The sequence below is a fragment of the Equus caballus genome, chromosome 3 (genome assembly GCF_041296265.1).
Source record: "Equus caballus isolate H_3958 breed thoroughbred chromosome 3, TB-T2T, whole genome shotgun sequence".
Classification (NCBI taxonomy): domain Eukaryota; kingdom Metazoa; phylum Chordata; class Mammalia; order Perissodactyla; family Equidae; genus Equus; species Equus caballus.
The window spans coordinates 83,124,271-83,138,830 of NC_091686.1; the positions used below are offsets into that span (position 1 = coordinate 83,124,271).

At 37.5% G+C, this 14,560-nt stretch overlaps 1 protein-coding gene across 50 annotated transcripts in view; it reads left to right on the forward strand.

The window, feature by feature from the left end:
• The window catches only part of CLOCK (clock circadian regulator), a 124,047-nt gene extending 109,548 nt beyond the window's left edge, over window positions 1–14,499 (forward strand). For 47 of the 50 annotated variants that reach the window (XM_005608761.4, XM_070261675.1, XM_070261664.1 and 44 more), the window contains 2 exons: window positions 2,977–3,232; window positions 5,675–6,437. In XM_005608761.4, coding sequence (XP_005608818.1) covers window positions 2,977–3,232; window positions 5,675–5,854 — 436 coding nt within the window. In that variant the 3' untranslated portion in view covers window positions 5,855–6,437. 50 annotated transcript variants of the gene reach the window in all.
• Window positions 14,500–14,560: the final 61 nt, after the last annotated feature.

Consider the following 14,560-nt stretch of genomic DNA (forward strand, 5'->3'; position numbering starts at 1 on the left):
GTGGTCAGAGAAAGCTTCACAGAGGATACTTGCCCTGAGTCTTAAAGGACTTGGCTTTGGGTGTGCCTGTGGTAGGGAGTCTATGGAGAAATTCTAGGCATAGGGAGCGGTATAGGCAAATCCACAAAAATGGGAATTAAGCAAAAGTAGACTGAAGAATGTCTTTTGGTGCCAGAGACAGATGAAGTATTCACATCACATTTTATCAGTAAGCCGTTGGACAATTCAGATACTAATTAAGATTACAGAGAAGTTAGCACTTAGCACTTCTGTGACTAAGCCACTTTGTAAATGTTACTTGCTGCTTTGAGCTTTCTTTATATGTTGATTTTTTTATTTTATATATGTTTTTCATATTAAATAATGCATTTGGTCCTAAAGTAGATAAAATACAGCATTTTATTTTCAAGATTTGGCATGGATTTAAAATAGATTTATTTTGCCTCGTGGAACATAAATGATAAAGTGTGTGTCTGTACTAAGTTTAATGCTGTTGTGCACTCTGAACAGTTTGTAGTTGCAGTTATGTCATGCTGCATCTGCCGTAGGTCCTCTCTCAATTTCCTCGCTGCACTAGCCAGTGTTAGAAACTAACTTCATCTCACAGAAAAGGCAAATAGAAATAATATTGTTCCCTGATGAGGCATCATTTTTTGTTGTTGTTCTTTTATTACAGGAAATAGAAGAAGGAAGGTGAGGAGGGAGGGAATATTAGTGAATCCTAAACACAGTGGGTACTATGCTGCATTAATGACTTTATAAATTGAGGGTACCTTTATTCATTGTTAGAATTCAGTTAGTTTTGAATTATGTTTATAAGATACAATTTGCAGTATAAATATCTCATTTAAACCTAGAGAGTTTTAGATTCCCATAGGATAGCTTTAACTTTGGTGATGATTAGCAAAATGAACCATGTGCCACATATATCTGACTCCCAAGAACCTAGTAATTTTATAAAAAGAAAAAGGTTGATATTTTTTAACAGGTTTAAAATTTTTTATATTGTGGAAATATACACATAACATAAAATTTACCATGTTAACCATTTTTACATGTATAGTTCATTGGCATTGAGTACATTCACAACGTTGTGACCATCACTACCATCAGTCTGCAGAACTTTCTTCTCCTTCCCAAACTGAAACTCTGTGCCCATTGAACAGTAACTCCTCATTCCTCCTCCCCACTAGCTCCTGGAAACCACCATTCTACTTTCTAAGCACATAAGTCTGTGAGTTTGCTTACTCTAGGTACCTCATATACATGGAATCATACAATATGTTTTCTGTGTCTGGTTTATTTTCACTTGGCATAATGTCCTCAAGGTTCATCCACGTGGTAGCATGTGTCAGAATCTCATTCCTTTTTAAGGCTGAACAATCTTCCATTGTATGTATATGCCACATGTCGTTTATCCATTCATGTCAATGGACACTTGGGTTGCATCTGTCTTTTGGCTATTGTAAATAATGCTGCTATGAACATCAGGGTACAAATATCTGTTTGAGTCCTTGCTTTCAATTCTTTTGAGTATATACCCAGAAATGGAATTGCTGGATCATATAGTAATTCTCTATTTAACTTTTTGAGGAACAGTCATACTGTTTTCCATAGTAGCTGCACTATTTTACATTCCCACTAGCAGTGCACAAGGGTTCCAGTTTCTCCATATCCTCACCAACACTGGTTATTATCTGTTTTTTTGGTAATAGCCATCCTGTTAGTTGTGAAGTGGTATCTCGTGTTTTTGATTTGCATTTCCCTAATGATTAGTGATGTTGAGCATCTTTTCATGTGTTTATTGGCCATTTGTATATCATCTTTGGAGAAATGTCTATGCAAGACGCTTGCCCATCTTTTAATCAGATTGTTTATTGTTGAACTGTCGGATTGCCTTATATGTTCTAGTTATTAACCTCTTAGCAGATAGATGATTTGCAAATACTTTCTCCCGTTCTTTGGGTTGCCCTTCAACTGTGTTGATAGTGTCCTTTGATGCATAGAAGTTTTTAATTTTGATGTCCAGTTCATCTGTTTTCTCTTTTGTTGTCTGTGCTTTTAGTGTCATATCCAAAAAAATCATTGCCCAATCCAATGTCATGAAACTTTTCCCTATGTTTTTCTCTAAGAGGTTTATAGTTTTACCTCTTACATTTAGGTCTTTAATCCAATTTTAGTTAATTTTTCTATATGGTGTAAAGTAAGGGTCCAACTTCATTCTTTGCATCTGGATATCCAAAAAACGTTTGTATTTTTGTTTGTGATCATTTCATTTTGCTATATACTTTTTTTTTTTTTTTGAGGAAGATTAGCCCTGAGCTAACTACTGCCAGTTCTCCTCTTTTTGCTGAGGAAGCCTGGCCCTGAGCTAACATCGTGCCCATCTTCCTCTACTTTATATGTGGGACGCCTACCACAGCATGGCGTGCCAAGCGGTGCCATGTCTGCACCTAGGGTCCGAACCAGCGAACCCTGGGCTGCTGAGAAGTGGAACGTGCGAACTTAAACGCTGGGCCACCGGGCCGGCCCCTCATTTTGCTATATACATTTTTGTTTTACTGGTATCCCAAAGGGAATTTTTAGAAGTATAAAACAAAATTGGAACATACAGCTTTTTTTTTTAAGATTTTATTTTTTTCCTTTTTATCCCCAAAGCCCCCCGGTACATAGTTGTGTATTCTTCGCTGTGGGTTCTTCTAGTTGTGGCATGTGGGACGCCGCCTCAGCGTGGTCTGATGAGCAGTGCCATGTCCGCGCCCAGGATTCGAACTAACGAAACACTGGGCCGCCTGCAGCGGAGCGCGCAAACTTAACCACTCGGCCACGGGGCCAGCCCCAGAACATACAGCTTTTTAAAAACTAAATTGGCAGTATCATCAGATATTATCTTAGAGAGAAGTATTCAGCCCACTGCCTTTTATAACGTATACCTTGTACTTCTGACTCTCCTTCTTCTCTCTTTCTTCTTAACAGATTTTCTCAAGGTCAGCAACTTGTGACCAAATTAGTAACTGCTCCTGTGGCTTGTGGGGCAGTCATGGTACCTAGTGCTATGCTTATGGGTCAGGTGGTGACCGCCTACCCTACCTTTGCTACACAACAGCAGTCACAGACATTGTCAGTCACACAGCAGCAGCAGCAGCAGCAGAGTGGCCAGGAACAGCAGCTTGCTTCAGTTCAGCAACCGTCTCAGGCTCAGCTGACCCAACCACCACAGCAGTTTTTACAGGTAATTCTCCCATGGGGAAGCTGTCCCGAACCTATTTACTTTTATATAATGAAATTAGGCATTAAATGAACAGTCTTGTAAATGATCTAAAAAATCCATAAAAGCTTACTGTACAAGTTAAATTTCTGTGAAGACAGAAGGCTTGTCCTGGTTAGCTATTTTGTCTTCCCTTGTTCAGTCTTTGGAAGGCTTTTAGCCTTGCCCTGGACATATCCAGTTATCTGAACTGCTGGATAGAATAAGTGGCTACTTTCTGCCCACATCAAGGCACTTTGTGTAGAGCTCTCTCCAGCTAGAGTTTCTGAAATTCAAGCAAAGGCAACTTTCTTCTCTTCCTTTATCTAGTGGTCTTTCAAACTCCACTCTCTACTGGGAAGGATAGCAAAAGGGATTTTTTAAAAAATTATAGGCATTATCTGAAATTATTTTGTTGGGTTGAATTTTTAAATAATTTTTTGGTTATAAATTAATAGAGGAGAAATACTCTGGAGGCAGTATATGTCGTACTTAAGAACTTAAGTTCTAAAGTCAGGCAGCCCTGAGATTGAGTCTGCTGCACCACATACTGTGTGACCTTTGGCAGGTTACTTAACTTGCCAAAACTCAGTTTCCCCATCTATAATATGGAGGCTCTAATAGTTCATATCTCATGGGTAAAAGATGCATGTAAATTACTGAACATAGTATAAGGCACATAACTAACTGTCATTTATGACCACTGTCTTGCTAAGTGTAATAGACACTCGGATTAACCACAAAGCAGGCACAGATATCAGGTGAGTGAGTATATCAGACATGATCTGCTCATCTAAAGGATATAGAAGAAAGGCACATAGGTACAGGTCCTCAGCAGGACAAATTCCTGAATTTCAGTACCCTCACTCTGGGTGCAAAGTAGATTATGACATCTGGAAATCCAGCTTTTTTCCTTCTGGCCTAGGAGGAGCAATTTTGAGAGTAGGCTAGCCTAGATTTGTGCTGAAGACCATTCCATGTAGGCCACACACATATCATCAATTTTAGAGTTATACAACACATGGTATGACTAGAAGATTCAGTATTGTACTGCATACTCGGACATAAATACAGTGTTATCACCATTGGTGTTCTGGTGCAAATATAATTCTTAACTTGGTGTTGTGGAAAACTAGAACAGGTTAGTTGCCTAAATAACCTCTGAGAATCATACAGTCCCTTAGACCTTAAGCCTAACTGTAGCCATTAATGACTGGGTTAGCTATTGTTATAAATGAATTAGTAACAAGAATTTATATCAAGTTGTAAACTATTACCTGGGGGAAATATATTCAATGAGAAGTAAGCAAGAGCTTAAAAAAGGAAAGGACTTGCCTTAAGGTCTCAGTCTTCGAAGTCTCTCAGGGAATGTGAACCCTTAAAACAATGAACATTCTCTTCTCCCCTACTTCAAAAGAAGCTATTCCAAAGACATAAGACCCCTAAAGAATAAGATTGGAATACCCTTCAGAAATATACTCATATGTAGATAGTAAATACACAATTTGGCTTTTCTGATTATATGACACCTAGTTCCAAATGTACCTCTCTTGTAACCTGTAAGGCTCATAAATATCCTGAGTTCTTTATCTTACAAAAGCTCTTCCTAATAAAGAGAGAGAAAATTCTCCAGGTTCTGGGCAAAGCTTAATAGTCTTTCAAGTTCAAGGATCTGTCCTTTGTGTGCAGGTGTCCTTCATATACATTTGCAAAACTCACCCATTACAGTTCCGTTTTAAAATTAGGAACCCTGCATCAAGTTGTATAGTTAGTAGTAAGGAAGGACTTTCAGTTTAAAAATTCATTTCTTTTTGGCTAGTTTCCTTTGTGTCTCCAGAAGTAGAAATTAGGTGAAAGAAACTGAGGCTTGTAAGTGTTGAGACTTGCCCAAGTTCACACAGCTAATAATGGCAGAGCAAAACTCAAATCTAGGGCTTCTGACTTCAGATCCTGTGCTTATTTATTGTTTGAGTTTGTTTTTTTGTTATACCACACTGCTAAATACAGGACTTACATCTCTAACCTTGCCTTCATTTTCATGGTACTTTTAAATAATAACACTGTTAATACTTAATCTTCATAAAAACCCAATATGGGAGGCACTGTGATTGTCCTTATTTTATAAATGAAGACACTGAGGCCCACAGAGGTAAATAGCTTGACCAAGTCACATGTCTGGTAAACAGGGCAGCCAGAATTTGAACCCAGACAGTGTCACTTCAGGGCCCATGTTCTCAGCCACTAAACTGCTGCTCTAACCAACCAAACAAACCTCATAAGCATTTTCTAAAATACTATTTTTAAATGAGAAAGCAAGAATTACGTAGAAGGATTTTGTCCCAATGGACAGCGGAAAACTTGAGTAAATCTTAATGTAGACAGTGTGATAGGAGTAAAGCAATGTTGCATAATCCATTTGTTTTTTAGACTTCTAGGTTGCTCCATGGGAATCCTTCAACTCAGCTTATCCTCTCTGCTGCATTTCCACTACAACAGAGCACTTTCCCTCAATCACATCACCAGCAGCACCAGTCTCAGCAACAGCAGCAACTGAGTCGGCACAGGACTGACAGTCTGACTGATCCTTCCAAGGTTCAACCACAGTAGCACACATGCCTCCTCTCTGACCTCAAGGGAGGAAGGGTTGGCCCATAAAGAGTTGCTCAGATGATCTGAGGACAGGAGGAAAAGTTGCAGCAGTTCATGAGATGCAGTATTGAGTGTTCAAGTTCCTGGAATTAGTTAATGCTGCCTAGTGCTACAGATGTCCATTAAATACCAGCCAGCAGGAGATGATCATAGGGCCATAGCCAATTCTGACAGTGTTTTACTTGCCCAGAAATTTTTTGATGGAAAAAGAGTATATTGCCAAATGTTTAGAAGCTCAGCTATGAAACGTGACCTCCAGTGAATCAGAAAGGCACTAACAATGATGTTAGTAACTTTTAGTGGTTCTGTGCCTGTTTTCAAGTGTTACAGAGGACACACCACTGCCATGTCAGGGGTTTGCTTACAATGATGCCATGAAGACAGTCCAGTAGACTCAGTAGGCCCCCTTCCCCACCCCCTCTCCCTTTTCAGATGATGGAACAGTAATGAATTTCAGAATGTTATATGGGTTTTAATTCTCTATGTACAGATGCTGTAAAAATATTATGTATATGTCTGGATAAAAGGAGAGAAAGCAAAACATTTTGTATGCTGCATGAAAGCATTATCTACTCCTCATAGGTATGAGTACATTTCCTTAGATCTTGATGCCCTGTGCAAACTAATGCATCCTCCGTTTCCCCTTTTGTTTACAAATGATAGTGTTCACTTTTCCGGGGCACAAGTCTTTTTGTTCATACTTTGGCTGTGATGTCACAGTTGGTTCAGTGAGGTATGATGTGCTGCTGGGAATGGATTTTTTTTTTTTCAGGTTAAATTATTGAAACAACAGGATTTACTCAGAAATATATCCCTCATTTCATTATTTTTCAATTATGTTTGAAAATAGGATTTGCACTGCTTTATTTTAGATGGGTGGGAGTTTTGATCACATATTTTGATATAGTTTGTAGTTGGAAATAGTTGCGTAAATGGTTTTCAACAAGCCTGAAAGTAATTTCAAGAATGTTTCAGTTACAGGAGTAAAATTTGCACACAAAACATTTTAGGCACTTTTTAACATTCTCACTGGTGGGAATTTTAACTTTTAGGATTTGTTGGAATCTTTTTATTATCCTTCACAATTTCAATGCTTCTTTTAGTCAGAAATGATTCAGGGTTATTTGAGGGGAAAAAAAAACCCATAGTGCCTTGATTTTGATTCAGGTGATAACTCACCATCTTGAATTCATTTTCTGGTTTCAGTAGCAGTTTTGAAACCTTAGTACATTTTTAATTAGCATGTGGGTATCAGTGCCATTATTATTCTCCTAAGTTCCTATGAAGGCTGCTGTGAGTCTTTTGGACTGGAGGTACAAATAATTTAGAAACAAAAGGTGACATCCTAACACTATCAGAGTTACTAATGTGGTTACAAAATTGTTCTCCTAAATCAGCATCTTCCTTTAAAGCTAAGTAGTCATTTAAGAATTACCAGTTAATATTTGCTCAATATGATCTTGATATTCCTACAGAGAAAAAAGGAGGAGTAGGAATTGGCTTTACCTTCACTACAATGCTAGAATATTGTAACTCACATGCTTTTTAAACATGAACTAAGATTTCATTTGGCAATATCATTCTAAAGGTAATAAATTCCAACAGAAATTGCATACATAAAAAAAGCATTTTATAGATTTTTATGGTACTAATAATTAAATTTGAAACTATAGAGCAAAGGAAGATTAATGGAAAATATCTGATTAGAATATCAAAAATTATTACTGAGGAAAGGGAAGACAACAAGCTGTAATAAATCAGAATTGACCTTAAAAGAAAATGTGTAACAGAATTGAGGTTGTTAAACAGAAAAGGTTTTGAGCAGTGAAAATACCCTAATACAGAATTGCTAGATGAAGGAGTCAAAGAACTCTAAGTCAGTTCTTAAGACTTTTCTGTCCTCAGCTTTGCTATCATCGTTAAAGGATATCCTTTGTCTTTCTGTAGAAAACTACACCTGGCCACACTTAAATTAGAACATTAATGTTGAAAGAGAAAACAACCAAAGAAAGTTGGTACCTACCCTTCTACAAAAGAAGTGTCACTAGATACCAATCAATAATTAACATATCAAGGAGCTCCTCCTCTAGCTAAATGATCATCCAGAAGAGATTTCTGACTTTCTCATGAATGTCAAGATTAGTTGTCAGAATGTGTGTACTTGAGCATACATACACATACACAAAGATAAAATTGATGTAGAATATGGCAACAGTGTTAATTTTCTCCCCTTTCAAATTGCCTTTCTTAACCTTCCCATGCCATTCCATATATATCTGAGTTGTGCCTCATTTATGTGTTGGTGATATCTAGTGATGGGATTTAGCTAACAAACAATAGGAAGAACTGTTATATTAAGGTTTATCCTCTAAGTACCATACTTACAAATGGTGAACCCCGTGAGTACTGTGTACTTAAAGTGGTTAACAAAGGCAAAGCATAAGACAAGCCACAGGGCAAATCTGTACTCTTTGTTTATTCACATACTGCTCTACCAGTTTCTTCAAGTATTTTCCATCCTCACAAATATTTGGGAAAGAAAATTAGACAAAATTTTGCTTTATAACTCCTGTTGTCCCTCACAGCTCATTGTTTTTCCCGCTTAGAACTGACTGCGAAAATTTTAAAGGAGCAGCTGGCTGCTTTTCCTTTGCTATCAATATCAAGCATTGTGGCGGCAGAGCTCGTCAGCACCAACTGCCTCTTAGCTCCTTCTTTAACTTTGTTTTCCTCCTGCTTCCCTTGAACCAGGACTGCAAAGCTGTCCCTGCCCCTCCCCCATGAATGGGGACTTGGGCGTCTGGTGAAGATTCAGCAGGTGCCTGTTCTTCATTTCTGTAGCCAAAGCTGTTAATTAAAATCCCAAATCTAAGTCATGAAAAAATACCAAATAAGAACACCTTTCAGCTACTTAAAAATCATATCTTCCCTCTGCTTTATTCTCATAGATACTCAGTTTTTCTTAAAAACATTTATTCTGGGTGGCACTTCTTAGATAAGAAACTGTTGAAGATAAGGAAAAATGTTAGCAGTTAGTTATCTTGATTTGGACTGCTGTGGAACTGGGTGAGTCAGTGTTATTTTAACAACTACATGCGGACTACAAGGATTAATAAAGTTGCTGCTGGGAATAGTATTAAAGCAGAACCGAGACACTCTGTTTTTTGAGTGGAAAATATTAGTGGAAAAGCAAATATGGACGATGGGGGTAGCATGTAGGTAAATATTACACTTCAGTCTCCAAAGTCTGTCCTAAATTGAGGGGATAATTTGAGTCCTGTGCTCTGCTTTGTCACTTAAATCTGGTTTCAGAATGTACTAGTAATAAAAGGATGCCAATGACTTGTGCTAGTTTGCTGTGGAATCCGCAGTGCAGAGTAGTGACGATGTTGCTAGGGTTCTCCGTTAGGGCTGTGGTTGTGGGCCATTGCCTTAAAGAGGTCTGCCCGCGGTTGGTTAAGGGCAGCGCAGCAGCACAGCTCTGTAAAGGGCACTGCACGTGAGGGAAGATGAACCCTTGTTCAAGAAGCCTTAGAAAGGGGCCCCTTAAAATACTACTCTATTTGCCTGCAGTACACAGACAGGTAAAAATTATTTTAAACTGGATATTACTCAGCGTGTTTTAAAATGTTTCCACTACACTGAGGTAAACTTTTTTTAAGTGGAATGCAAATAGCATTTTATTCTAGTATTGCTCATTTCTACTTTTTTCTTTTTCTGTATTTCTTTAGTGATTGAAAGGTCATTGATGAACATTTGTGTAAAACTCATTCAAGTCTATAACCTTTCCAATATCTGTGACCCTGTTCTGAGTCCCTCAGGAGTCAGCGTTGGAAGGTATGAACACTGGATATTACTATTGCTGAGTGAGTCTAGCCAGGAGTAAACTGTTGGGAATTTTTCAATGGTGGAAAAGAAGGAGCACAAAGGCGCTTGCCATTTTAATAGTGACTGGAGAAAGAGAAGAGAAGATTTTTAAATTTGTTTGGGTTGGGTGAGCATTCTTCTAAAAGGAGCTTCTGAAGTAATTGCAAAGGAAAAGAGTCGACTATTTTTATAGCATATTTAATATATTTGTATATAACTATGAATATATAGTAGGAACCCTCCACATGCCTCCCACTTTTCTAATTTACTCCCCTTTTGCCATACATAGCACTAGTATAGCCTCATCCGCATGGGTAACGTGCCTATTGTCAGCCTACCAAAAGATAGTGCTGCTGCTTCCTGAGACAGGTGAGAAGACCCGACTCTCATGCCTGGGGATCCTTTACGTAGGAATAGCACACACTTTTACAACATACCACAGTCTAAAAGCATCATTTTGAAATGTAACAAGCACTTTATTGCAATTATTCATTTTGATAAAGTTTATTATCTTAGGCATTACCATTTCTAAAGGATCCCCAAATCATCACTTAGGTGAAATTTAAAATGACACATTTCTGAGAAATGTTTAGATCCAGTGAACCGTAGTAGGTTTATGGGAGTGATTTCAAGGTAGCCAAATGAACTTTGACTTTTGTTTTGAATGTGGTGGAGTCAAGAGATTGTAGATGCCTAGTTCCATTTAGACACTATTGTAAACCTATCTTGCCTATTGTATGAACACCAAAAGAGACCAATGAGCCTGTTTATTTTCAGAGGTCTAGGAAAACTGCATCAGTGTGAATAGATGTATAGAACTAACCTAAAAGTGATTGGTAATAATATTTTAGTATACAATAATTTCAGCAATTATTCTGGGTGTTTTAAATGTGCTCTGAAATGTTGGCATGTCATTTCAGCGTTTCCGTTTGAACTGCTCTTGTAATATTTTTGCACAAAAAGGACTGAGAAAAAGACTACTTTGGTTGAAGAAAAAATATATATAATTTGGTCTTATTTTAATGTCTCGTGGAAACACTGGGGATGAATTTTGTTGGTATAGTCATTAATTCAGGATATTTAAAACAGTATTGAACAGCTCACAAGAAATTAAGCAAACGTGGATATTTAAAAATTAAAACTTTCTTTCCATGTGACTGTTTTGCATATTTTTCCCCATGTCATAATTTAACACTACATTCCTTGTTTTTCTTAAATAAAATAATACTTTGCAGGTTCTGTTTTTGAGTATTTAACAATATTTTGTAAGCTGCCTGAGTTTTCCTAGGGAAAAGTTCTTTAGTGAAATAGGACCTCGTTTATGAAGAGACTGAGTGAAATTCCATCACCACCACCAGCAAACACTGAGGTGCTGCATTAAGTGACAATCAAAATAGTGAGTATTTATGGAAGAATTTAGACTGTGGTTTTAAAGAAGCAATTGCTTTGAAAGCAGTTCTCTGGGTTTCTTGAATAAAAATAGCTAAATGTATTTATTTATATTTTTAAATATCTTTGTGTTCTGTTTTCTCATCAAAGTGACTTCACAGTGTCGTGTATTTAATTTGTGGTTTGTTTTGTTTTGCCTCGTAATCTTCTTAGAGAACTGTAAGTATCTGGGTGCAGTCTCCGGCCCTCACGACAACTTTTCATGGGCAATCCAAATCTGGTTTACTTCAGGACAGCAGTGGAGGGCCCAAATCCAGATGCCCCTGCCTTTCCTTCCTATTCTCAACTCATTTAAGAAAAAATAAAGGTAACTCCGTTCACATCTGTTTCCTGTAGCTCCAACCTTTTTCTAGTTTCACTTGCTGCCTTTTCTATTTTATGGGCACTTTTTATATGATTACTTCCCCAACACAGCCAAAGGCCAGTATGACAGAACCAGTGGCACACATTGCCTCTGTTTTGCCCATTTGGGTGAATGCTAGTAAAAATGATTTGCAACTTCTGATGGCTGTCACTATCATATCCATATTAAAATCCATTTAAAGTCCTTAAGCATAGGTGAAACAACATATACACACTGCAAACTCTTCTACAAAAATGTTTGCTGTCTTTATATTGTGCAATGTCGCTTGATCCTTTAAAAACAAAACCAAACCTCCATACACAGCACTGTCCAGTAAAGTAGTGTTTGAGTATCTGAAGCCTAGAAATTTGAGGACACGTTTTATTAGTATGCACTGGAACAGAATTCTCCACTTTAGGGCTCCCAGAGTTGCCCTTGAGTCCCACAGGCCAGGTACAGGGCACGCTGTCTAGCTTTTGGGATACTTTAGAGAATGGTAATGAAAGCACGTCAACCACAAGTTGGATTTAATGATATAAGAAATGTTTAACTCGGAGGTTTAAATTGAAGATGTGATGTTTTCAAATGTATACTTTTAAATTTCTGAGGAAGCAAACTGTGACATCGCTTTAAAAATGACATTGAAATGTTTTATAATGTGTGTTTTTGAGTTGGCCTGTACTGGTGCGGATTCACTGCTGGCACTGATTGTGCCAGTACTAGAGTTTAAATGTAGGAAAAGCTCTGTTACCTTCACATTGATGTACTATGTAACTAGACAATCATTATCAAGCAAAAAAGAAATCGCCAGGAAATGTCCTTTTTCTTTTTGGATATGTCAGCCAGAACAGCTGTAAGTCAGACCATTCTAGAATTATTTTGAAATCTATTTTACTATGATGTAAGATGGGGAAAGGCCTCAGGATGGCACTTGCACATTCACTCTGTGTAAAGATTGAAGCCCAAAGATGAGTTAAATTCAGTGCTGTATTGAAACCAGTTAGTGCAAAAAAAATGTTTTATCTTTGTAAATTTTTAATTGTTAACATCAATTAGTAGCTGTGAAAACATACACCAAATTCTTTCTAATGTTCTGTGTGGTTCTTAGTGTGCTACTTACTCTTGACATTGCTGTCCTTACTGCTTGGTTCTTGGTTTTAATTAAAAATTAGATGTAGCCCGATCATTCTTCCAAAAGGGTGGAGCTATAAATGGCTAACGGATCTTGTGATAAGAATACTTATTTTTCCTAAAGCAGACATTTAATTGTAATCTAAATTGATTTACAAAAATGAGACTGGCATTTCCTGGGTATTCTATTCGGCCTAAATCCTAAACTGCACAGAAGCACGAAGGAATAATGAGTGGTTTCATCGGTGCTATATTAGGTTCTCTGCTGAATTTCATGGCGCTGTGTTTGAAAATATAGTATAAAATGTGGATCATTTTGTTACCAATTTAATATTGCCATTTTAATTTGGTGTTACAATTGTTTCTCAGCTATGTTCTGAGAAGAGGTAAAATGTGTTATTAGCCTACCTCCACTCGGGCCTCTTGCTATATGATCATTTTCCAGGTTATGATGTGCATAGATTTTAAAACTACATGCTCTTTCCCATAGATAGACTCTTATATTCAGAACCTAAAATTATACCAAAAGAGCCAAGCAGTAGCATTGTTTTTTGTAAATGTAAAAATAGATCCAGACTTTGTTTCCTTATTCAATTTTAAAAATAAAAAATACCTCAGTGCTGTTTTTCAGTATCACCTGCATTTCTCAAAAAATAACACCTGCTTTATGTGGCACATAACTTGTAAGAATCACACTATTTTGGATTTTAAAGACAGACTATTAAATATTTTAAAATCACTACCAATGACATTTTCTTTTCTTTTATTCAGCAACTGCGTTAGTGATTTTTACCTTGTAGCTTAAGTCCAAGCTACCAAATTCTCTCAGAGTAGTTATGTCCTGTTACAAGATTGTGGTGCCTCAGAAAGCTATGCTGTTATTCACATATGAAGCTGGTAATGGGACTGGCTGCCTGCACTGGCAAGTCTGGGCTGTGATGGTACCAGCTATTTTCTAACGAGGAATTATCCTTTCTGTTCTTGGAAAAGAAAAACGTAATTCCTTGCTTGTTCTGTTTACAGTGATCTAAGGCAGTGTTAGGGGTATCTAACTGCAGAGAATGATAGTGTAATCTGAGGATTTAACCTGGAATTTCTATGGAGTGCTTTACCTTCATTCATGAACATTGTGTTTTTTCTACCCTGTAATATACACTTCTTATGGTAGTTAGAGAACTCCTTGAAAGTTTCCAAAAACAACTTTTCATCAGTATGTGCTACTGCTACTTTTAAACTGATAACCCCTTTTAGATCTCTTCACAATAGTGGTTAGCTGTCTTTCCAGCAGAGTTGCTACTGCAGAAGCATTCTGCTGCATTGACAGTGCTGGGTGATTAACTAGATTCTTTCATAATCTCTTCAAATTACAAATTACTGTACGTTGTGAACCTTTCTAGTAGCTCAGTAAACCTCACTTGCCGTGTGTCTCACAAGGAACATGGGAGTTTCTATAGAACTGTCCTTTGGGCTAAAGAGGCCACTAATGGCAGTGTTACTGCATGTGGTAAGAGAACACATCAGGCTGGGAGAAAGCAGTTATGCTGCTTGCATGGAATATAATTAGCAGTCAAGTTAGAATATACTTAAATAACAGTGATTACTGAAGGTGCTGTGATAAAACGAGGTAGCCTTGCCATAACCAATGATTACAGGCTCTAGAATTAAACTGTCTGGTTTGACTCCCTGCTCTCCCACATTACCTTGGACGAATTAACTTTTTTCTTTAAACCTTGTATTAGTATCTGCCACCTTATAGAACTGTGTGAGGGTTGAGTAAGAGAGTGTTTTAGAATAATGCTTGGCTCCTGTTTTTGCATCAGCTTTAGAAACTGCTCTGTAAGTATTTAATACTACCTTGATAAATGGGATAGCTG